The following is a 23,715-nucleotide window of genomic DNA, read 5'->3' as shown; positions in this document are numbered from 1 at the left end:
TATGGAATGGCAACAATTTTCTAAAAGAACTGTCCACATGTTTCATCACAACAAAAACATTATCTACCACAGGATGTGGTGTGTTACTTTGAGTAGCGCCACTGATAGAGATGAGCAAGGTGGACTAGCTGTATGAGGCTTCTTAGGATTGTGGGTGTTAATTCTGCCCAACAGCCACCAAAACCATTGGGAGTAAAAACATGCAGCTAGGGAAGAAAGTCCACCCAGAGCTTGCCTGGGTAAGCCTTAAACAACTGATGTACAGCAAATTCCCCAAATGTTGCCTGATCATGACTGCTCTATAATCCTTGCGATCTGAGAGTCAAGCCAAGATCCACGTTCCCTTTGACACTCAATGTTCCACTGCTGCACTGCATGGTGGTTGCTGAAGCATGCCCAGAGCTCACGATGCTTACCAGTCCCCAACTCAGGAACCCTGGGATCACCAAGCCCTTACCCAGCAAAAGAATGCTGAGCCCCTGAAGGCAACATAGAGGTAGGAAGCAGCTGTCACTTTAAGCATAATGATAAATCTATAAACTTTGTAGCAAACATCAAGTTTTTAGGGTTGAACATTGTTTATCTGCTAACATGGAGTGAACATACAAAGATACTGGCAAAAAGAATATCATCAGAATATTATGCTCTTAGGGTGTTAGCATTAGTTTGTTGCAGCCAATGTCTTGTGGTGACATACTATGCCTAAATACACTTTTTGCTAACGGATTTTTTTCTGAAGATCATGAGCACAAAACATGGACACAGTTATTAAACTGCAGAAAAACCATAACAATAATAACTGGACATAATAGTCAGGCTCATTGTTAAGAGCTATTTATAAAAAGTGGGCATCCTTATTGCACCAATAGAGTACATATACCAATTTGTGGTGCATCATACAGGTATCAGGAAAACTATTGATAAATACTGCACTAATAGCTCTTAATAGCTCTATGCATAATCATGGAACAAGAGCCAGTTTGGAGTTGTTTACCCGGGCAAAGCAAACAAAAAAGTCAAAACAGCGTTTTATACTAGGGAATAAACCTGTATAAAAAATTGCAAAAGGAAGTGAAAAGATTACTAAAAAATATTTGTTTAGAAACACAGTGCCTCACACCTATCGAAGTCAGCAACTGGGCCACATGACAAGCATGAAAGTGCATCAATGTTGGAGTGCTGTGCGGTGTGCTAATAATGGATCTCATGCACTGAGGTGACAAAAGTCACGAGATACTTTCTAACATCATGTCGCACCTCCTTTTGCCCAGTGTAGTGCAGCAATTTGATAAGGTATGGATTCAATTTGTTGGAGGCCCCTGCAGAAATACTGAGCCATGCTACCTCTATAGCCACCCATAATTGCGAAACTGTTGCAGGTGCAGGATTTTGTGCACAAACTGACCTCTTGATTACGTCCTATAAATGTTCAATGGGATTCATATCAGGACATCTGGGTGGTTAAATCATTGGCCTAAACTGTCTTGAATGTTCTTCAAACCAATCATGAACAATTGTGGGCTAGTGTCATGATGCACTGTCATCCATAAAAATTTCATCATTGTTTGGGAATGTGAAGTCCATGAATGGCTGTAAATTTTCTCCAAGCACCTGAATCTAACCATTTCCAGTCTATGATCAGTTCAGTTGGACCACTGGACCCAGTACATACCACACATACAGCCCATAAAATTATGGAGCCACCACCAGCTTACACAGTGCCTTGGTGACATCTTGCATCCATCATTTCACGGGGTCTGTGCCACACTTGAACCCTACCATCAGCTCTTACCATCTGAAATTGGGACTCTGACCAGGCCATAGATTTCCAGGTATCCAGGGTACAACCAACATGGTCACGAGCCCAGGACAGATGCTGCAGGCGATGTTGTGCTGTTAGCAAAGGCACTCGCGTTCGTTGTCTGCTGCAAAATTACACTGCCCTAAAGGATGCATTTAGTGCACATCCTACATTGATTTCTGCAGTTATTTCACAGTATTATTTGTCTGTTAGCACTTAGAACTCTACACAAACGCTGCTTCTCTCCGTCATTAATTGAAGGGTGCGAGCCAATGCATTGTCCATAGTAAGATGTAATCTCTGAAATTTGGTATTCTCGGTACACTCTTGGCACTGCGGATCTCGGAATACTTAATTCCCTAATGATTTTTGAAATGGAATTTTCCATGTGTCTAGCTCCAACAACTATTCCACGTTCGAAGTCCGTTAACTCACCCTTACATCGGAAACCTTTTCACATGAACCACTTGAGTTGACATGACAGCTCTGCCACTGCAGTGCTCTTTTATGCCTTGTGTATGCAATACTATCATCATCTGTATATGTGCATTATTGCTATACCATGACTTGTCACCTCAGTGAAGGTATAATTACTTAAGCTGTGTACACATTTCTTGTAGTGTATCTGTACTGTCTGTAACATAGTCATATTCTTTTCATATAGTTTGCTACATTATGTCTAGTGATAAGGAAATTGCAATTGATATGTGGTGCTGCATTATTAATACTCTAAGGTTCATGCAAACAAAATGAAAGGCATCAATGTTGTTGGTGGGCAAAAGTATACTACAGAACAATTAGCAGGAATAACTTGCTACAGGAGTTGAATATGGAAGACGGGTCTGGCTTCCATAACTTCCCTCCAATGCCATCTACTGATTAATTTCTGGCATACAGTAATTGAAGTTTGTGGAGAACTGGTAGCTGTCCTAAAGGATCCAAGAATAAATAAGTAAATGAAAATGATCATTATATTTGAATATTATCAAATTTTTGTTCATTTGGTATGATTTCACACAAATCATTGAAAATACTTCCTGAACTATGTAGACTGTCTTGGGGTTGCTTACAAATGTGTCAATATCAAATGGAGCAGTAATTCCACAAGCTGCGACATTGTCACGAATAAAACAGTGACCCATATATACAATAAGTTTCCTTTAATTTACGTCTATGGTCACAAATTTTTTTGTTAACAAAAGAATTTGTGACCATAGATGTAAATTAAAGGAAACTTATTGCAGCAGTAGTTCTCTGCAGAGCCCATTGCTTTTTATTGCTCTTCTTCAACTGCTTACTTCGTACATTCCACAAGCCTCATCCATTCTTTGAAAAAACTTAATACAGCAAGTGGAAACACAACACCTAACAACTCTATAAAACAGACAATGAACATGACATATATAGGTACACTAGCACTGTGCAGCAGTGACATGGTAGCTGGCCTCAAACATAGTTCCCTTTGATCTGTAACAACACTGCTACAGATAGCTGTTTCCACACTTTGAAACATATTTCCGAACAGTGTACACATGCAGTAGCCAGAAACATGTTTTGACAACATGTTTCAAGTGCAGTGTGTACACAGTTTTAGGAACAATGCCCACTGATGCAGCTGCTGCATTTTTTCATCGGGAAGCTTCAAGTGGGGGCCAAACAGCAAAATAAGGGGGCTTGTGATCGGTGATCAAGTGAAACATAGTACCACAGAGATGTATGACAGAGGTTTGGTAAGAAAGCAAGAAAAAAATGTTTGTTTCATAAGCAACCCACCCCATTCCTCAACAGTCTCCTTTGAAGGACACACATTTGATCTAGTGATTCACCAGCTGTTTCATCCCACCAGAAAAATAGGTTCTATCAAACTCTGCAAAATACTCACTGCCTACAACCATAAAGTTTCAAGTTGGGGAACAGGAAGAAGTCACTTGGGGTTACGTCTGGTGAACTGGGTCGGTGAGGAACCAATTCGAAGCCCAATGCATGCACTTTTCATTGTTATTACTGATGTGTGTGCATTATCATAGTGAAAAAATACTGTTTTGCATGGTTTGTCTTCGGTCCTTGTCCACCCATGTTTATGTTCATTAACCCCAAAGTAAATGGTTTTCAATGATGGTGCAGATCCCATATGAACTTCATCCAATTCTGTTTCGATTTGTGAAGCAGTCCAACCCTTCAAATGAAAATATTTAGCAACAGTAAGAAACTCTGTTTTCTACATTTTCAATCGCAATTGACACATTCGTTTCCAATGGAGGAAGGCAGGGTAATAGTGGGTGGAGCTCAAAATCTCTGCAAAAATAGTGACCTAAGATTTTAGAGATAGCAATGGAGTCCACAATGGCATCGTGCACTACAGTCAGGCCGGAAACTGGACATTGGCCCAGAGGACCGTCAGAGGTTGATCCACACGATCGAAGAGGGAGTGGAACTGGTAAAAGGACCGGTAAATGAAATCCAACTAGCTGTTTTTTCTATCACGAAGAATGTGACGACACTGCGCACACAACTGTTTATAGTGAATGCAGTTGTAGGATGAAAGTTAAAATCGCGGAGAGCAAAGCTCTGCATGCGAACTGTGTCAAGGCACAACTCAGTCCACCAAGGGACTGGGACATGGCACAGTAAAGGTGGAGGTGAAGTGCAAGGAACGGAATGTTCTGCAGCAGTAAGGATAATGTTTGTAAGGTATTCAATCTGGTCATCACAACGGGGAAGAGTTGCTTGTTGAAGGTCATCAGGGAGTAGTAAAGCCTCCAGCTGACCTCAGAAAGCTGCCAATTAGGTTTACATGTAGGTGTGTTAGGAGTCAGCAAACAGATAGCACATGAGAAATGGTCGCTCAAGTATGTGTCAGAGAGCATGGATCACTCAGGATGATGCAGCTGGGCAATGCAGTATGAGAGGTCCAAATGGGAACAGGTGTTTGAGGAGTCTGAAAGGGACATTGATGCTCCAGTGTTACGGCAGATGATGTTGAATTGATTGAGTAGGCCAGCCAAGAGGGCATCTCTCAGACAAGTTCTGGCAGAGCCCCAAAGGAGTATTAAAGTCACCGAGCAGTAAAAAGGGGTGAGGGAGTTGCCCAGTAAGTGGGAGGAAGTCTAACCTGGTGTCACCGAATGATGGAGGGGTGTAGACAGTACAAAGAGAAAGATGAAGAGAGGAAGGAAAATGCAGACTGCAACAGCTTGCAGCCGCTTTTTCAGTGAGATGGATCGACTATGATCATCATCCCGGATGTGGAGCATGACTCCCCCATGAGATGGCATGCCATCCTATGGGGGAGGTCAAAGTGGACTGGAAAGAAATGAGATAGGTCAAAGCAGTTGCAAGGATGCAATTTTGTTTTCTGGAGGCAGAAAACAAATGGACAATGAAATTCCAAGAGCAGCTGTAATTCCTCCTTGTTGGATCTAATGCTGCGAACGTTCCGTTGGAGGAGAGTCATCACGGGGAAAAGGGAGCAGGGGAAAAAAATGAAGGGTTGTCACCTCGACAGCTACCAAGACTCACTGCTACAGGACACAGAGGTTGGAGGATCCTGTTCCATCTACACAGGTGTCGGCCTCCTCACTGGGTCGTCCTGAGGATTCCGGAAGATAAACAGGTGGCAGTGCGCACCAGCAAAATGGAGGTCAGCCAGGTGAGGGTGCCACGCACCACCACCGTCGAAGAGGATCTTCAAGTCAGTGAAGGAGAAGACATTTTGCCTTTGTTTGATTTCTTGGAGCCTTTGCCGTTGGCAGATGAAGACTCAGATGTTTGCTGGCTGGAGGGAAGTAAAAAGTCTTCTCTGGAGTATTCCTTCTGTCCTTACCAGACTGCTGGTTGTGTAGCAGGTGATTTCACTGCCAGAGGCAAAGATTTGGTGGCTTGTTGCACAGCTGGAGGAGGAGACAGGAATACGACCACGACACTGAGCGATTTTGCAACTGCAGTGTTGAATTTCAGGTTGCAGGTGTACATGGGCTTGTCCTTCATGGAGTGAGATGGAGCAAAAACGGTACTGTAAGTGGCAGACGGTAGAACAGAGGGCTTCTGACTAGCCAACAACTTGTGAGTAACAGGGCAAGGTACTTTCTCCTGGATGGTCCACTCAGCGAGATACATGGGACATTCTTGGGCTGAGGCTGCATGGTCATCACTGCGATTGATACAGTGGGGAGAAGGAGGTGGGCAATTGCCCTCGTGAGCATCTCTACCACAAGTAACATATCTAGCCATGTTTCAACAGGACATTCGAGTGTGGTTGTCTTGTTGACACTGGTAGCAGCGCATCGGGTTTGGAATGTATTGTCGGACCATGATGACTTCATAACCTGCTTTAATCTCTGATGGAAGCACTATTCTATCAAATGAGAGAAAAAGAGTGTGTGTAAGCACTACAGCTGCATCAACCTTTTTCATTACCTGATGGACCGCAGTGACGCCCTGATCGGAGAGGTAAGTTTGGAGTTCTCCCTCAGTCAGACCACTGAGCAGTCTAGTGTAAATAACACCCCACGATACAATTCAGCATTTGATAGACCTAGACACAAACAGAATAGCTGTGGAATCTTCAGCCTCATTCCGTTTACATTTAGTAGATGTAGACTGAGATGGTGATTGACTCAATGAAAAAAATCCCCCCATGATTGCCAGCATCTCAGATTGCACGCTCCTTCCAACTGGCTGCCCTCTTAGGTGATTATTCACATCTCAGGTTACACCTCCTAAACTTCTCACTGACGGACCAACTGGCAATTTGGGAAGGTAACAGCTGAGGCCATCACGCTTCCCTGGGCCTGGTCTGTACAAGGGAGTTTGTGTGAATCCTACCTGTGCTGGGAATTACGTATTACGCAGTTGCCTGTTACGTGTCAGACCTATGGGCCAACCTTCAGGAGCACACATGGAGGAAGAAGAAACAAACAGGAACCTCAAACACCAAAGTGGTAGAAGGATAGGAGATGGAGAATGAAGAAAGAAAAAATTAAAAAACAGAAGGGGGGGGGGGGAGTGTTCTGATGTCAGGCTACTCAAACTTCAGAACACATTCCTAAAAATATCCCAGACTTGTTTCCTAATGGATGGGAAAAAGAATAGCAGGAGGACAGACATGCAGCACGGGAGGGAAAATGTGCTGCAAAGGCTGACACCCCGTGGTAGCCAAGCACAAACTTACCACAGAGTGGGGAGCCCCTGGGAGCCCTCATTCCTATTGCACCACAGCTTCAGTCATTTAGCAGTTCAAGACCTGTGGCCAGGTCAGCAGCAAAATGTTGCCATATGCTGACAAGAATCCTTAGCAAAGGGAAGAGTACAGAAGCTAGCATTTGTGCTTTTGTAAGATGCCACAAGCAAACTGACAGTCCAGTTACCACTGCCAGGATGCCAGCATCTTTGACACTGCAGAAGTATGCAAGCAGGCTGCAGCCATGGCAACCTGGATTTTAATCCATTCCAGGCTTAGCAGCTGGCTATTTCCTCATTCTACATGAGGAGCACTGATGGGCTGGTAAAACTGTGGTAGACTTAGCTGCCATAAATGCTCCTTATTTCAGCCATGCAGAATCTTCCATTGCCTGCCACCAGCTACAAGAGGGACATCCCACACCCCATCGACGATCCAAAATGAGTCACCTAGTTGCTATTACTAGATGCTGCCTTCACTAACTGCACAACTACTGGATGCACCTAGGCCCGATGCCACCATAAGTCAAACTGGTGGCCTTTCAGTCAGGGAAAGAGGTGCATGGTTCGCACCTGAGCCTGTCTAGCTGCAAAGATGCCACCTTCTTGCACCCACACACTATCATTGCAAGCTTTCCCCTGCAGACTGCTGTTTCTGCCACCAATGCTGAGGCCCTCAGTTCCACTCTACATGCTCAAATGTTTTGCACACTGAGTCACGCAGTTACACTGCATGACCAATTTCTGTTGATCCAGTCACAGCGGATTGCTGCCTGGCTGTCCAGGGAGCAGATACAGCATTACATTGCCAGAATGCTGACCACATAACCTCACCTCAGCTGTCGCCCACTCAACAGGATGAGACGGCATGTGGTTGCCATTACATGAAGCCACTTGCTGAGCTGAGAATCTTTCCACAACCAAGATCAGCCAGCACCTGGGGAGCACTGACAGTCACCTGGCAACGCTACAACTGATGTATTTATCACTCAGAATAAATGTATTAAGGTAACTGCTGTGTTATGAATTGCCATAGACAAACACCTGGCTCCATGAATGCGCTGCTCAGTGAAGCGACACTCAATGCCATCTCCATCAGTGACACTCCATGCCATCTCCGTCAGTAATGTGGTACCCGATTACACTAGCCATTCCGATACCCTGCTACAACTGTCATCAGAAATGCTACCCAGCTACAACTGCTGACAGAAGTGGCTTCTGATAGTAACAGTCAGAAAGGGTAGACTGGATTTGGGACACCAACAGCTGCAACTTGCAGCAACACAACAGTGGGGTGAGCGTAAAAATTGCTTCCTGGTTATTTTATGCAATGGCGAGTCAGTCTCCTACCAGATTTCCAATTCTGGTTTGCATGTGAAGGTCATGATAGACCCAGATGATGAATTGAGGGTGTGTAAAGTGAATTGTGAAAGGACTGTATGTTATTTTGCACTTAGTACGGGCAATGTAACATTCCGAACAAGGAGTCTGGCCCAATTGTCATTTGGAAGTTTGTTTTGTACAAAGTATTAGAGACGAGCAGCCAAACTGGAGAAGAAATTGAATGTAACAAGAAGTATTAATATAGAATTAGATTTAGGTGCGCCTCTCATCATCATATTTTATTCAGCTGTTGTGTTTTTGTGTATCAGATAAAGGTTACATAATGACATGGTTAAAGACACGATGGGGCAATAGACAAACCAGTTAAACTGTGTGCAGTATCACTGAGGCTCAATTTGCATGACGAAGTACTGCAAGGTACAGGGAAACATAACACTGCAGAAAGTATTCCACCTGTAATTAACATTGAAGTAAGGAAATTATGTGCATTGTGTCAGCATAGTTTTAGGGATGGATATCCTGGAAAACTTACGACAAACCTCTTTTGCAAAGATAAAGTATCGGCAATGTAACAAACGGTGATTGAAGAAACCACCGTTCGAACGAGAACGAAGTGTTTTGCAGTATTATTTTATTAGTTTGGTCTCCATATTTGTTACAGTCAGTCTGAGTGAAAAACTAGGGAAGTTCAGTGAGCTAACAGCAACTTACAAAGGCTGCATTACTTCAGAGCACATTCTCCAGCACACGCAAGAATATCACAGTCAAATATGCCACCAAGTAACTTGACCTTGTCTATGCAGCCTACATTTATTTAAGGTACAGAACCACAAACCCACCTGAACTCCCAGTACACCAAATTCTGACTGAATGGGTCATCATTAAGAAATATAGAAATAGTAAACACCACAGACAGATTAGACCTTCGGCCTGTTCAGATTGGAGAACTGCTGCCTACAGGACAATGCAAGGGGGGCAAACTACGATCATGGAAGTTTGTCACCAATCCCTCAACCCCTCCAACTCTTATCCTAATGATGCTGCAGCCTTCCCGACACCTTGCTACAACTGGTGTCTGAAGTGCTGTGCCACTATATATTCCTTATGTATCTAATCAAGTTACATCCTCACACAACTACTTCTCCATCCGCAGCACACCTTACTATGCCAATCTGTTTATGAGCCATCTAGAGGAAAAAATTCTTACATCCCAGAACCCCAAGCCCCTTGTGCAGGTTCACTGATTGCATCTTCATGATCTGCACCCAGGGCCAAGACACCTGGTACGCATTTCCAGACAGCCTAAACACATCTCTCATTCACTTCACCTGGTCCTCCTCCTCAGTCTAACACGCCACCTTTCTGGACCTCAACCTCCACCTCTCTGATGGCTCTGTCCACACTTCTGTTTGCACCGAACCCACTAACCATAAAAAGCACCTGCTTTTTGACAGCTGTCATCCCTTCCACACCAAAAAATCACCTTCATATTGTTTGATCATCTAAATCTGTGGGTGCATTGGTGGAGTAGAGGGCTGTGTAGTGCTGGAGTGGGAACAGGGAAGGGGATGGGTTGGTGAAGGTCAATGACTAAGGTTAAGGCCAGGAGGGTTACTGGAATGTAGGGTATATTGTACAAAGAGTTCCCACCTGCACAATTCAGTGATCAGGAATGGAGAGAGTACACGTCTAATGTCGAGGGTCACATAAGTTAGAAATTGAGATGCCATTTTTCCGTCAGTGCTATACTGGCTTGCTTCCTTCCGTACCTCTACAGTTCTGTGACTATGACGAGTTCAAGAACAGCAGGACTGCAGTCACTTCCCACTCATTGATTTGTTCCCTCTCACTGAAGAATGCAATACTGTGAGGCTAGTTGCGACCCAGTACAGAAGTTGAGTGTGTGATTTTGCTGTTGTCAAGTAGCACGGATGAGATGTAAACCACTGATGACTCTCAGGATCAGACTGCCTATAACGAATCTGCATTTTGAGAGACTGTGGAAGGCGTAAGACAAAAATTATGTGATGCATTGTATATAACTGCAAATGTGCTCCATAAAAGGAAGAGTGTTATTTGGAAAAACTCCAGGCTTCCAATGAAAAATGTGCAGTGATCATCCAATGCAAACAAAAGACTTGTATTCTAGTTTATTCATCCTCCACCTTGAGAAAACGTGTTCTCCAACACACAAAAACAGGTCACAGAGAAATGTCACCATTATGGCCCTACAACCGAAAAGTGCGCTATTTGTGTAATTTTTTTTGTCACAGCAACTTGCATTTTAGGGTTACTAGAGCATTGTGAAGCTTATGATTCATTTCTGTAACTACTGAGAAGACCGGTGTAAATTTATGTTAGTAATTAACCAACACTCAGCGAATATACTTCATCCTTGTAACCAGTTTTCTTGTACTGTCTTTCATAGACTTGGTAACTTGTCAAAAGGATTTATAAACAGAATAATTTTCACTGCTCACCAATCAATCACTACTGTTAACTCATCAATCACTGTATCAGTATATAGTAATCATCATAGCCAACAATTGTTCAAGCATCCATGCCACAAGTCCTCCGTCATACTTGTGAACTCGTGTATTTGCTCTTATTTCTACCCCAGTACAGTCCACTTGCACCTGACAACAGGCTCCAGTGAGGAGTTTTCACTTAAATGGTCAGCAGCAGAGACTGGCAAGTCTAGGCTCTGAGCATACAGAGACTGCAAGTTGAAATAGTGCACTTTAATTGTGAACAATGAAAATACTAATGTCATGGGCAACTGTTCTGCATAATACAAGTAGTCCACAATTAGGATTAACCGTACACATGTCATGCTTACCAGTCTGGCAGGTCACCCAAACATTAATAATGAACACACAACTACTCTTAATGGAAGGAAATGCAATTAGAGGCCTGTTTCCCATTTTTTGAAGCACCTCAAGACAAGAACAGCGAAGAGATGGTGTGTACACCATATCATGGGGCAAAAATAATGACGTGTGGCAATTGTACAAAGCAAAGAACAGAACCAGATGGTGTCCAGAAGATGTACAAATGTATAACAGCAATCCATAATAACCAATGCATATCTCCAAAACAACAATACAATTAAAGCAAGCCAATAAAATTGTGTTGTTAATTATTGTGAAGGTGCTTTCACTACTAATGTCATGAGCTCTCTCATAACATTCACTGATCACAGAAGTTACTCCATGAGCGATAATTTCATCCAACATCCAAGTAAATGAAGAATAAATAATGCTACATATAAAAAATGCATGTATCTTACTTTGACTTTCCTGTTACAGTGTTGGCTATTGTTCTCAAAATGTTTGGTGGTTTTATTAGCTCTTTCAAAATATTAGATTCAGTAGCTAATGGAAACCCATTATCCAACATTTCATCAAGCAACTGAAAAACAGAATAAATATGTTATTAAAAGTATAGAGAAAATCTATGACCAACCCAGTTTTTTCCTTCTCACTCACCTCATATACCACTACATAATGTTCCTTTATAATTGATTCTGTGCATTCACCAAAATAATCTTCAAAGGTGTCCACAACACGATGAAGGAACTCAATAACAAATAAAGGCGGCACTGGAAAGCAAGAAAGTAAAGTATTATGTACTTGATTTATGCCAGAATGCAAATCACACTATCTGCTACGACAGTCAAGATGTGTCTATGAAAACAAGACAAAAGCTGAAATGTGTATAACATAAAAGAACCTAGGTAGGCTTTCATTATTCTGCATTAAGTGGAGCATACACGGGGCCAAACACAAGACGTGTCCCTGTTATGAAAATTCATGCAACACACATGAATGAATAAATGTTTTAAAGTAAGTCATAGCTATAGTGTTTTGCTCAGGAAATAGCTTTGAAACTGACAAATACAATCAAATATGAAGTGTGCTCCATCACATGGGTTCTTGGTCCCAAAATGAGCAGCAAGAGAAAAGTACATTGCCAAACTGTGTGTGTTTAAGGCAACATTAGGAATTATAGAAAAGAATTAAAATATGTCAATTGTTCTAGTGAAAACACAAATGTTCATAACAAAGAAACAGCAATGATATGTGGTTACACACACGAATGAAACATGCTATCTGTGATATGATAAGGGTTTATGGATGACTGAGTATCCACACTGGAGTTGAATAGACCACAGGTAAATGTGTAACTATGACACTTATTAACAGTGCTCTTGTTGAAATAATCTGTGATAAATATGGTTGAAATGTAAAGAATGAATCAACAACAAAAAATCAATAACAATGCTTTCTTCATATTACAATGGTTATCTTACAGTCTTTCTCACTTTGAACCAGACGAAATGTAACAAGGTAACAGTGGGTAGTCTTCTGAAATGTACTCCTAAAACCTACATTAAGGAAGGAAGGAATATTAAAGTTTAATGTCCCATTGACAATGGGGTCATCAGACATGGAGTACAACCTCAGGTTATTCAAGAATCAGGAAGGATATAGGTTGTGCCCTTTCGCTGGAAATACCTCGACATTTACCTGGAGTGATTTAGGGAAATTATGGAAAACCTCAATCGGGATGCTTAGACATGTGTTTGAACTGTTGTCCTCCCGAATGAGAGTCCAATGTGCTAACCGCTGCACCACCTCACTCAGTAAAACCTAGATTAATTCATAGACTAAAGGATAATATAAGAAAAATGTGCCTGGCTGATCACTTACATAAGCTGTGATCAATCACAAGGTTGGTTTGAACACAGTAGTGCTTTACTAGGAAGGTACTTTTGGGTGTGGTTTGCCTTTGCCTGTCTCTGTCCCCTGAACTGACATACCCAGCCAGTTATAGATGAACCTACACTCCTATGTGGACTCCGAACCACAGTCCAACTTAGCATTTCTCATATTAACAAACATTTCAGCGGTGAAAGAACTGATAAGTGACACACAGAAACCCTTTGACTGACCAGGGATTGAACCCAAGACCTTTGGTGCATAGTCTGGCACATTATCAAATAGCAACCCTGGTAAGTCACAGAAAACTCCTCCCTTGTATTGTTGCAAGCAGACTGAACATTGAACAAAATCTATTCAATCACAGCAAATTCATCTCTGTGTCTCTTAAAATAACAGAGGGGTAATTGTAAACTAACCTCTGGGCTCTTATCTGATATAAATAATCAGGTAAAATGTGTCACTTTGAGTAATATACAGCAGTTCCTCTTGCTAGATGCGGAATCTACATGTCAAAGGACAGTGCCCAATTTGTAAATGAATTACAACCATTTCATATTGCTGGAGCAGCTGGACGAAGAGGAGGACCATCTCAGTCAAGCTATCAGCTTAGCCACCCCCTATGTAATGCCCACCAATTGTGGCACTTTACCTCAACATTGAGATGGCAGCAACTACAGAGAATGTGATGCAGTGCAGGCTCCACTGGCTGTGAACAATCGGATTGATTTTCCTACATTCTTATGCACTGTAGTGCCTGTATTGAACATCAAGATGGTCTGAAGGGAGCTGGAGTTTCTTTTACGTTGTGTTCCCTTTCACAGTCTTTTACATTGACTTTGATGATCACATGACACCATACTATACTTTTATGTGTAAAAGAGTGGGAGTTTTCTGCCTTTTTCAAAAATCAACACATACAAACTATAGATGTATTTCATTATTACTGCTGTTCGTCATTTCACACACTTAATCAACAGATGCTCATTTCTCAAGTTGAACAAAATTAATACTTAATGGTGCACCCTGACTGATAAGAGTAATTTTAGAGTAGTACAAAGCATTCATAGAAATCCCAGCTGGACCTACATATGTACTCAGCAAACCACTGTAAAGTGCCACAATATTCCCTTTTGTGTGTGTGTGTGTGTGTGTGTGTGTGTGTGTGTGTGTGTTCAGATTTGAAACTGAATACTGCTGTGCCTGAAATTAAATATTCTTCTTGGACTACATCGAATTATAACATTTTAACTGTCATTGCTTCAATTGTCTCTGTGCTGGAACCTGAGAATGTTTCAAGCAATTTCAACTTTCTACAAAGTAAGACACTACACTTCTTTTCTCAGATGCTTAAATTGTATCTCAAATGTACAATAGGTCAACAGTTAGTAATAGGAAACATTGCTTGTCTCTTCAGTTTGATATCAGACATCCGACTACAAACAGTTTTGGCAGGTAGCTATAAGTTTTGCGTTCTGCTGTAATGTCATTTAGCATTGTCATGGCACATGCATTTTCTTGGTGGTGCAATCTACATCTACATCTATACTCCTCAAGCCACCTGACGGTGTGGTGGAGGGTACCTTGAGTACCTCTATCGGTTCTCCCTTCTATTCCAGTCTCGTATTGTTCGTGGAAAGAAGGATTGTCGGTATGCCTCTGTGTGGGCTCTAATCTATCTGATTTTATCCTCATGGTCTGTTCACGAGATATACGTAGGAGGGAGCAATATACTGCTTGACTCCTTGGTGAAGGTATGTTCTCAAAACTTCAACAAAAGCCCGTACCGAGCTACTGAGTGTCTCTCCTGCAGAGTCTTCCACTGGAGTTTATCTATCATCTCCGTAACGCTTTCGCGATTACTAAATGATCCTGTAACGAAGCGCGCTGCTCTCCGTTGGATCTTCTCTACCTCTTCTATCAACCCTATCTGGTACGGATCCCACACTACTGAGCAGTAACTGAGCAGTATTCAAGCAGTAGGCAAACAAGCGTACTGTAACCTACTTCCTTTGTTTTCGGATTGCATTTCCTTAGGATTCTTCCAATGAATCTCAGTCTGGCATCTGCTTTACCGACGATCAACTTTATATGATCATTCCATTTTAAATCACTCCTAATGCGTACTCCCAGATAATTTATGGAATTAACTGCTTCCAGTTGCTGACCTGCTATATTGTAGCTAAATGATAAGGGATCTTTCTTTCTATGTATTCGCAGCACATTACACTTGTCTACATTGAGATTCAATTGCCATTCCCTGCAGATCCTCCTGCATTTCAGTACAATTTTCCGTTGTTACAACCTCTCGATATACCACAGCATCATCCGCAAAAAGCCTCAGTGAACTTCCGATGTCATCCACAAGGTCATTTATGCATATTGTGAATAGCAACGGCCCTACGACACTCTCCTGCGGCACACCTGAAATCACTCTTACTTCGGAAGACTTCTCTCCATTAAGAATGACATGCTGCATTCTGTTATCTAGGAACTCTTCAATCCAATCACACAATTGGTCTGATAGTCCATATGCTCTTACTTTGTTCATTAAACGACTGTGGGGAACTGTATCGAACACCTTGCGGAAGTCAAGAAACACGGCATCTACCTGGGAACCCGTGTCTATGGCCCTCTGAGTCTCGTGGACGAATAGCGCGAGCTGGGTTTCACACGACCGTCTTTTTCGAAACCCATGCTGATTCCTACAGAGTAGATTTCTAGTCTCCAGAAAAGTCATTATACTCGAACATAATACGTGTTCCAAAATTCTACAACTGATCGACGTTAGAGATATAGGTCTATAATTCTGCACATCTGTTCGACGTCTCTTCTTGAAAATGGGGATGACCTGTGCCCTTTTCCAATCCTTTGGAACGCTACGCTCTTCTAGAGACCTACGGTACACCACTGCAAGAAGGGGGGCAAGTTCCTTCATGTACTCTGTGTAAAATCAAACTGGTATCCCATCAGGTCCAGCGGCCTTTCCTCTTTTGAGCAATTTTAATGTTTCTCTATCCCTCTGTCGTCTATTTCGATATCTACCATTTTGTCATCTATGCGACAATCTAGAGAAGGAACTACAGTGCAGTCTTCCTCTGTGAAACAGCTTTGGAAAAAGACATTTAGTATTTCAGCCTTTAGTCTGTCATCCTCTGTTTCAGTACCATTTTGGTCACAGAGTGTCTGGACATTTTGTTTTGATCCACCTACCGCTTCGACATAAGACCAAAATTTCTTAGGATTTTCTGCCAAGTCAGTATATAGAACTTTACTTTTGAATTCATTGAATGCCTCTCACATAGCCCTCCTCACTACATTTCGCTTCACATAATTTTTGTTTGTCTGCAAGGCTTTGGCTATGTTTATGTTGGCTGTGAAGTTCCCTTTGCTTCCGCAGCAGTTTTCTAACTCGGTTGTTGTACCACGGTGGCTCTTTTCCATCTCTTACGATCTTACTTGGGACGTACTCATCTAACACATATTGTACGATGGTTTTGAACTTTGTCCACTGATCCTCAACACTACCTGTACTTGAGACAAAACTTTTGTGTTGAGCCATCAGGTCCTCTGAAATCTGCTTTTTGTCAATTTTGCTAAACAGAAAAATCTTCCTATCTTTTTTTAATATTTCTATTTATGGCTGAAATCATTGATGCAGTAACCGCTTTATGATCACGGATTCCCTGTTCTGCTTTAACTATATCAAATAGTTCGGGTCTGTTTGTCACCAGAAGATCTAATATGTTATCGCCACGAGTCGGTTCTCTGTTTAACTGTTTTCAGATAAAGCACTTAAAAAAATTTCACTGGATTCTTTGTCCCTGCCACCCATTACGATCATTTGAGTCTCCCAGTCTATATCCGGCAAATTAACATCTCCACCCAGAACTATAACATGGTGGGGAAATCTACTCAAAATATTTTCCAAATTATCCTTCAGGTGCTCAGCCACAACAGCTGCTGAGCCAGGGGGCCTATAGAGACATCCAATTACCATGTCTGAGCCTGCTTTAACCTTGACCTTCACCCAAATTATTTCACATTTCGGATCTACGTCAATTTCCTTCGATACTATTGCACTTCTTATCGCTATAAACACGCCTCCCCCTTCACTGTCCAGCCCGTCTCTGCGGTGTGCAATGTGCTAAGGAGGTTCCACAAACTGTTCGTAGGTATTGCAACTCGCAGTAATACTACAATCGAAGTCCCACCTTGAACACATGTGGTGTCCATCTGTGTAAGTTTTACATAAAAAAAAAAACACACACACACACACACACACACACACACACACACACACACACACACACACAGAGAGAGAGAGAGAGAGAGAGAGAGAGAGTTTTCTTTTCTTAATTAAAAAAACTATTATTTTTTAACTATCATGATCATCGTTCATTGGCTACATAGGCGTAGAGTTACACATCAGTCTGCTGAAGTGATATGTTACACCACATATTCCCCAGCTTTGGCTAAAAACGTCACAATGAATACATAACGGAAGTAAATAAATATGTGGTAGTAACTAGGTTTAAACTCTTAGTCATTTTAATTACCATGCAGTCTTTACACCTTTCATATTTTGTGTAGTACTGCATCAATTATCTTTCAACCCAGAATTCAGAAAATTATTTGTTTCTTTTTTTAGGTGACATTGGATAACTTTAGCATTGCTACATCTCAAGCAATCCTAAGAAAGCGGGTTTAAGTACACCAACAAGAGAAGGGTTTATGTGAAGGAACTATTGAATGTGGATTGAGGGAGGATAGAATTGTGCCCCTGGTGAGGCAGTAAGAAAGGAAAGGTAAGGCTAGGAATGTCAGAGCCTGAGAAAGAAAGAAGACAAACCCCAAAGGCTAACCCCAAAGACAGACACCCTCCCAACCTCATTCAGGATCCTTCCCTGGCAGGCAGAGCTATGCGCTACAGACTGCTAACCCACCACAACCCACAATGTGTTGCTCACTACTCCGTCTAAGTCTTAGTCAATCCATCATGCGCCCGGGCTGGCCCGGCAAGCCCATCCAGCCCATAGCTCTTGAAATGCAGTGTGGCCAATGCCACAAAGGTCACTCCGTGAGCTACGTCAGCAGCGCTCATCTCATCCAATTCTTGCAGGCTCATACAATTTAACGTAATCTACCCATAATACACTAAAGCTGCAAGAGCTAGTTTGCTACAGCATAAGCAGTCACATGTACTTTTATATTTCCATACAAAATATTCCATAAAATATAATAAAAAAACTACATCCATTATGAACACAACTACCACAAAATATCTTATTTAGGTAACAGGATCAAGAAGCATGAAGCAGGAAGGTTTTGTTTCTTGTAAGCTCTCTGCATTAGATTTAGCCTGAAAGTAAAAAAAAAAAAAAAAGAGAGAATTCTTCATCCTGTACCAACATTAAATAAAAATATGCAATTTTATAATAAACAATTTTGGTGAGAACCATACAAAATAATTGTATATAAGTAGACTGTCCTTCAAATTTTGAGCAGTTATTGTACTCTGAAGTGGCAAGTACCGCATGACTTAAATGATATTCTGCCAAGGCACTAAATTTACATTTATATCTATGTGACTATTCTTTAAAACACACTTAAGTGTTTGGTAGAGCGTTCACAGAACCACTTTCACACTACAAGGAGTGTTAAATAAGAAACACAACACTTATATCTGAAAGCAGGTTGGTTTTATTTAGGGGCCTGCACAGCACCACTCTACTGGTCAACGCCATAGTCAACATATTGCTTCATCAGTAAACCGCCCAATCATTAATGTACTGCTCCCTGTGGATTGCACCCTTCATTAGGCCACAAGTGGAAGTCGGTAGGTGTGAGATCCAGGTTGCTGGGTGGATGACAAAGAACAGTCCAATGAAGTTCAGTGAGCTCCTCTCAGGTGCACAAACTTGTAAAGCCCTGCGTTCTCATGGAGAAGGAGAAGGTCGATTGCACTTTAGTGGTGATGAACACGCTGCAGTTGCCTCTTCAGTTTCCTGAGTGTAGCACCTTCTTCATTGCACCATGAGGGAGGACATAAAACAGAACAGTCCCTTCAGAGTCCCAGAAGACTGTCACCATGACTTTACCAGTTGAGGGTGTGGTTTTGAACTTTTTCTTCAGAGGAGAGTTGGTGTGGTGCCACTCCATGGATTGCCATTTTGTTTTCAGTTCAAAGAGAAAGACGAACCCATGTTTCATTCCCTGTGATGATGTTCTAAAAAAAAAAAAAAAAAAAAAAAAAAAAAAAAAAAAAAAAAAAAAAAAAAAAAAAAAAAAAATTGACCCAATCAGCTTCTTAAAGTGCAAGCAATTCTGCACAGATGGTCATTCATTGCTCTTTATGGCCTTCTGTCATGCGGTGAGGAACCCAGGGGGCACACACCTTTGAGTACCACAACTAGTGAATAAGTGTGTCAGCACTACCAACAGAGGCATCTAGTTGTGCAGCGAGGGGTTTTATTGTGATCCACTTATCACCTGGAATGAGTGTGTCCACACGTTCCAACACTGCAGGAGTCACAGCTGGGTGCAGTTGGCTGGGACGTGGGAGATCAGACAAGTTTGCGCAACCTTTCTACGATGATGACAGACGCCTCACCCAATGACTCACAGTGCTTTTGTCCACTGCTAGGTCTCCGGACATATTCTGCAAGTGCCTAAGAATATCAGCAATGCTTAGGTTCTCCGCCACAAGAAACTGAGTGACAGCTCTCTGCTTGGACTGCACCTCTGTTTCAGACATCATTCTGAAGGCTATGTATAGTGGCACCACCTATTTGAACTTCATGAAACTATAGGTACTGAAGTGGAAATATTCCATGGTGTCCCACCACAAAGTCCACAGCTTTTCAACTGAAACTGGCAGAGGAAAAAATGTGTTGCATTACTTATTGAATGCTTCTCATATTTCTTGATAGGTCTAGTCTTGAATAACGCGTGTTAAAAATCAACACCTTAATAATTCTGTGCAACCTCTAACAAGTTACCCCACCTTTAACTTTCTCAATGTCTTCCATATATACAGTTAGATAAGTATCCCCCACCACGCAGCAATACTCCAGAACATGAAGAGGAAGTACAGTAGATTCATTACATCATGCAAGCATTCTACCAATAAAATAGTCTTCGGTTTGCTTCCCCATCAGTTTCATTTTTTTTTGTTACTTCCAATCTGAAGTGTTTGTAATTGTGAAGCTTTCTGGAAATCTAGAATTAAGGAATCAGCTTTACATCCCCTGTCAATAGCATAGTGATTTTGTGTGAATGAAGAGCCAGTTGTGTTTCACATTTGCTGGCTTCGTGTTGGTTGTGTGTCAACAGATCATTTTCTATGAGACATCTCGTAATGTTGGTACATAGCATACGTTCCAAATACCTGATACAAATCTATGTCAATAATATGGGTCTATAATTCAGCAGATTACTTCTATTTCCTTTCTTAGTTATTGGTACAAACTGTGCAATTTTACAGTCTTCAGATATGAATTATTGTCAAGCAAGCAGTTGTATATGACTGCTAAAAATTGAGTTATTTCATCAGGATACCCCGACAAGAACCTAACTGGTATAAAGTCTGGACTAGAAGATTTGCTTTTCTTAAGCGACCCAAGTTGCTTCACTACACCAAAGTATCTACTTCCAAATTACTCGTGGTGGCAGCTGTCCGCGATTCAAATTCCATAATACTTGCAACATCATCTACTGCGAAGACATTTTGGAAAACTGTGTTTAGTAACCCACTTTAGTTAAATTGTTGTTGGTAACAGTATCACTGACATCAAACAATGAAGGTACTGAGTATGATTCACTTCTGGTATACTTTACATATGAACAGAACCTCTTTGGATTTTCAGCCAGATTTAGTTTTGTTGTGGAAACTACTGAAAACATTTCACATTGAAGCCTGCACTAAGTTTCGAGCAGCTCAAAACTGCTGCCAGTCTTGGATATTTTATGTCCCTTTTAAATCAGGCACGCTTTTTTCATTGTCTCTGCAACAGTGTCCTGATCTGTTTTATGTACAGCTTGGGACTTCTTCAGTCCCTTATTAATTTGCTTGGTATACAAAGTTTCATTGCTGTCAACACTACTACTTTGAATGGCATGGTATTCAGTCTCGCTATAACCACCTTTTGGCCACTAATTTCTGCATTCTTCAAGACACTGTTTGCTAAGGATTGTTTGTAGCTATGAAGTGTTATTGCAACTGTTTACACTTCACGTGGACTCATGAGCTAAGTTTTCAAAGTAGACTAACAGCAGCAATGAATAAAATCTTATATGCCAGTCTACAAAGGTTGGGATATTTATACACAATAATTTCCAGCAGTAAAGCAACATATTTGGTTCTTCACTGTCCTGTTTGTTTGCTGTGAGGTCCTGTCTCTTTTCATCTTCAAATACATACTGACATTCCTCAGTGTGTCACACTCAGAAGCCCTTCTCCAAACTTGATCTTCTTGAATGACAGTCTTATTCTCTTATGTAGTTTCATTTCGTACATCTGCAAAAAGAACCAGGTAACTTCAACTACAATAAATCACTTTAAAATGATTATTAGAATGAGTATAATACCACAAAGAGGGAGGATTAGCTATTCCCATCTCTTTACCTTAAAGCATTTAGCTAAATCAGGATAAGAGCTAGTTTGACTAACCAGCAATGCGGATGAATTAACCAATTATGCCTTGAGCTTGATCTCCAATTGAGTTAAGGGGAGATGGAAGGCAAACAGGCTGAAAGAATCAATTTTTAGATTTTTGCATACTTGAGGTGCCCACTATTTCCTGTGTAAAACAGTTTTTGTTTCACATAAATATGACAATTTTTTCCTTGAGCTATGATGGTTTTCCCGACACAATGTGCAATTTGGCATTTAAATACAGTCTTCTTTTTTGCACTGTGCAGAGATAATGCACAGGTTTCCTTTATTCCTTGTAAGTTATTTCCTGCTTCTACTGTTTTATCGTGTCAAGGTTTCCTACCCTGTATCTACTTACTGTTGATACTCATCATTCCGATCATGTTTGTTATTGTTTTTGAGTGGTATTTGTTGTTGTTTGTGAAGTTGGCTGTGAGTGAAACGTCAGAGTATGCCATTCCATATTCCAAATCCTTAGAATTTACAGTGCAATACTATTCAAAGGTCTGATTCCAGAATACTGATCTCAAGAGAAAGTCTGCCAGTAGTCAATTGGCAATCCTGGTAGGGAGTTCATTCACTGGGATCCCAACATGGCCCAGGATCCAGACAAACACTAATGAGCATCCACATTGTCCTAGGGAAAAAAGGTAATCCTGGATAGTCAGGACCAATGGATGACAAGGGTAAGTCTGATCAAAAGCTTGTAAAGTATTCAAAGAACTGCTACAGATCAGGAAAGGCTCACCAGTGCAGGAATGCATATGTTAAAGAGCATCAGAGATGGCTACCAACTCCACAGTGAAAGCGCTGCAGCCATCCGATAGGGAGTGCAGTTCATTACATCCCACTAGAATGTGAGCAAAGCCAGCATGACTGGCTGCCATCAGTATAGACTACTTCTGAACCCTGAAACACACTGAAAATTGAGCAGAATTGCACCACAGAGTTGTACGTGATTGGGCCTGGAGAAGAGGTGGTAGATGGGAAAGCTGGAGTTCAGGAAAAAAGGGACCAGATGTAGACGGCAAATGTAACCCCAGATCTGGGCCACCACTGCAGGAGGTGGGTCTTTATATCTGGAAAGAGGAGACAGTAGTTCAGGTGCTCCGGGGAGCAGCAGATGCATAACATACAAGCGGTTGATTGTTGTTAGCACAGAACCTGAAATCCCAATGGTGAAACCCTTGCCTCTACTGGGAGGCTGAGTATGGGGCTAATCCAAAAGGCACTAGTTGCCAGTCATACCCCGAAATGGTGTATCGGGTCCAGCATCTGTAATGTTGAAAGTGATGCTGAGCCACATGCGAGACTCCTGTAATCTAGAAGGGATTGGACAAATGTTGTGTAGAGCTGTATCACAGTAGAGAAGCTCACACCCCAGTTGGTGGTGCTAAGGCATGGAAGAGCACTGAGGTGGAACCAACATGTCTGCTTTAGTTGATAAAGATGGGGAAGTCAAGTCAACTGGGTATCAAAGACTAGTCCAAAAAAAATATGAAAGTCCACTACATTCTTGGACTGACCATGAAGGTACAGATATGAGTGGGGATGGAGAGTACAGCAATGACAGAAATGAATCAAGTACGTGTTGGCAGCCAAAAAAATGGAAGTCATTTAAGTGAGAGCCCTAGATTGCATCCAGCGTATTGCTCCCTGCAGTCTGCATTGAGCAATGCCCATTGCGGAGGAACAGAAATAAATGCAAAAATAATCAGCATGCAAAGAGGGGGGCATACCATAGATCCAGCAGCCAACATCAGACCACTGACAGCCACTAAAAAGAGAGGGGGACACAACAAAACCCTGCAGAATCCCATTCCCGTGCAGATGGGAGGTGCTACAGGAGGCACCAACCTGTACCTGAAAAATGAGACATGAAAGAAAGTTCCACATAAAAATCAGGCATGGGCTATGGAGGCCCCACTCATGTAATGTGGCAAGAAAGTGGTTGTGCCGTGTGGTATCATAAGATCTATGCAGATTGAAGAGGACTGCAAAAAGCTGTTGATGGT

General features: G+C 41.7%; 1 protein-coding gene across 2 annotated transcripts in view; it reads right to left on the bottom strand.

Moving 5' to 3' along the window:
- The window catches only part of LOC126248099 (AP-3 complex subunit mu-1), a 153,343-nt gene that overhangs the window by 92,749 nt on the left and 36,879 nt on the right, over nucleotides 1-23,715 (bottom strand). For both annotated transcript variants that reach the window (XM_049948769.1, XM_049948770.1), the window contains 2 exons: nucleotides 11,812-11,924; nucleotides 11,613-11,734 (listed from right to left, as the gene is read on the bottom strand). In XM_049948769.1, coding sequence (XP_049804726.1) covers nucleotides 11,613-11,734; nucleotides 11,812-11,924 — 235 coding nt within the window. The remainder of the gene's footprint in view (nucleotides 1-11,612; nucleotides 11,735-11,811; nucleotides 11,925-23,715) is intronic.

This window comes from Schistocerca nitens, chromosome 3 (genome assembly GCF_023898315.1).
Source record: "Schistocerca nitens isolate TAMUIC-IGC-003100 chromosome 3, iqSchNite1.1, whole genome shotgun sequence".
NCBI classification, from domain to species: domain Eukaryota; kingdom Metazoa; phylum Arthropoda; class Insecta; order Orthoptera; family Acrididae; genus Schistocerca; species Schistocerca nitens.
Note: the sequence above shows the minus strand (reverse complement) of the source record. Positions and strands in the feature narration are given on the sequence as shown.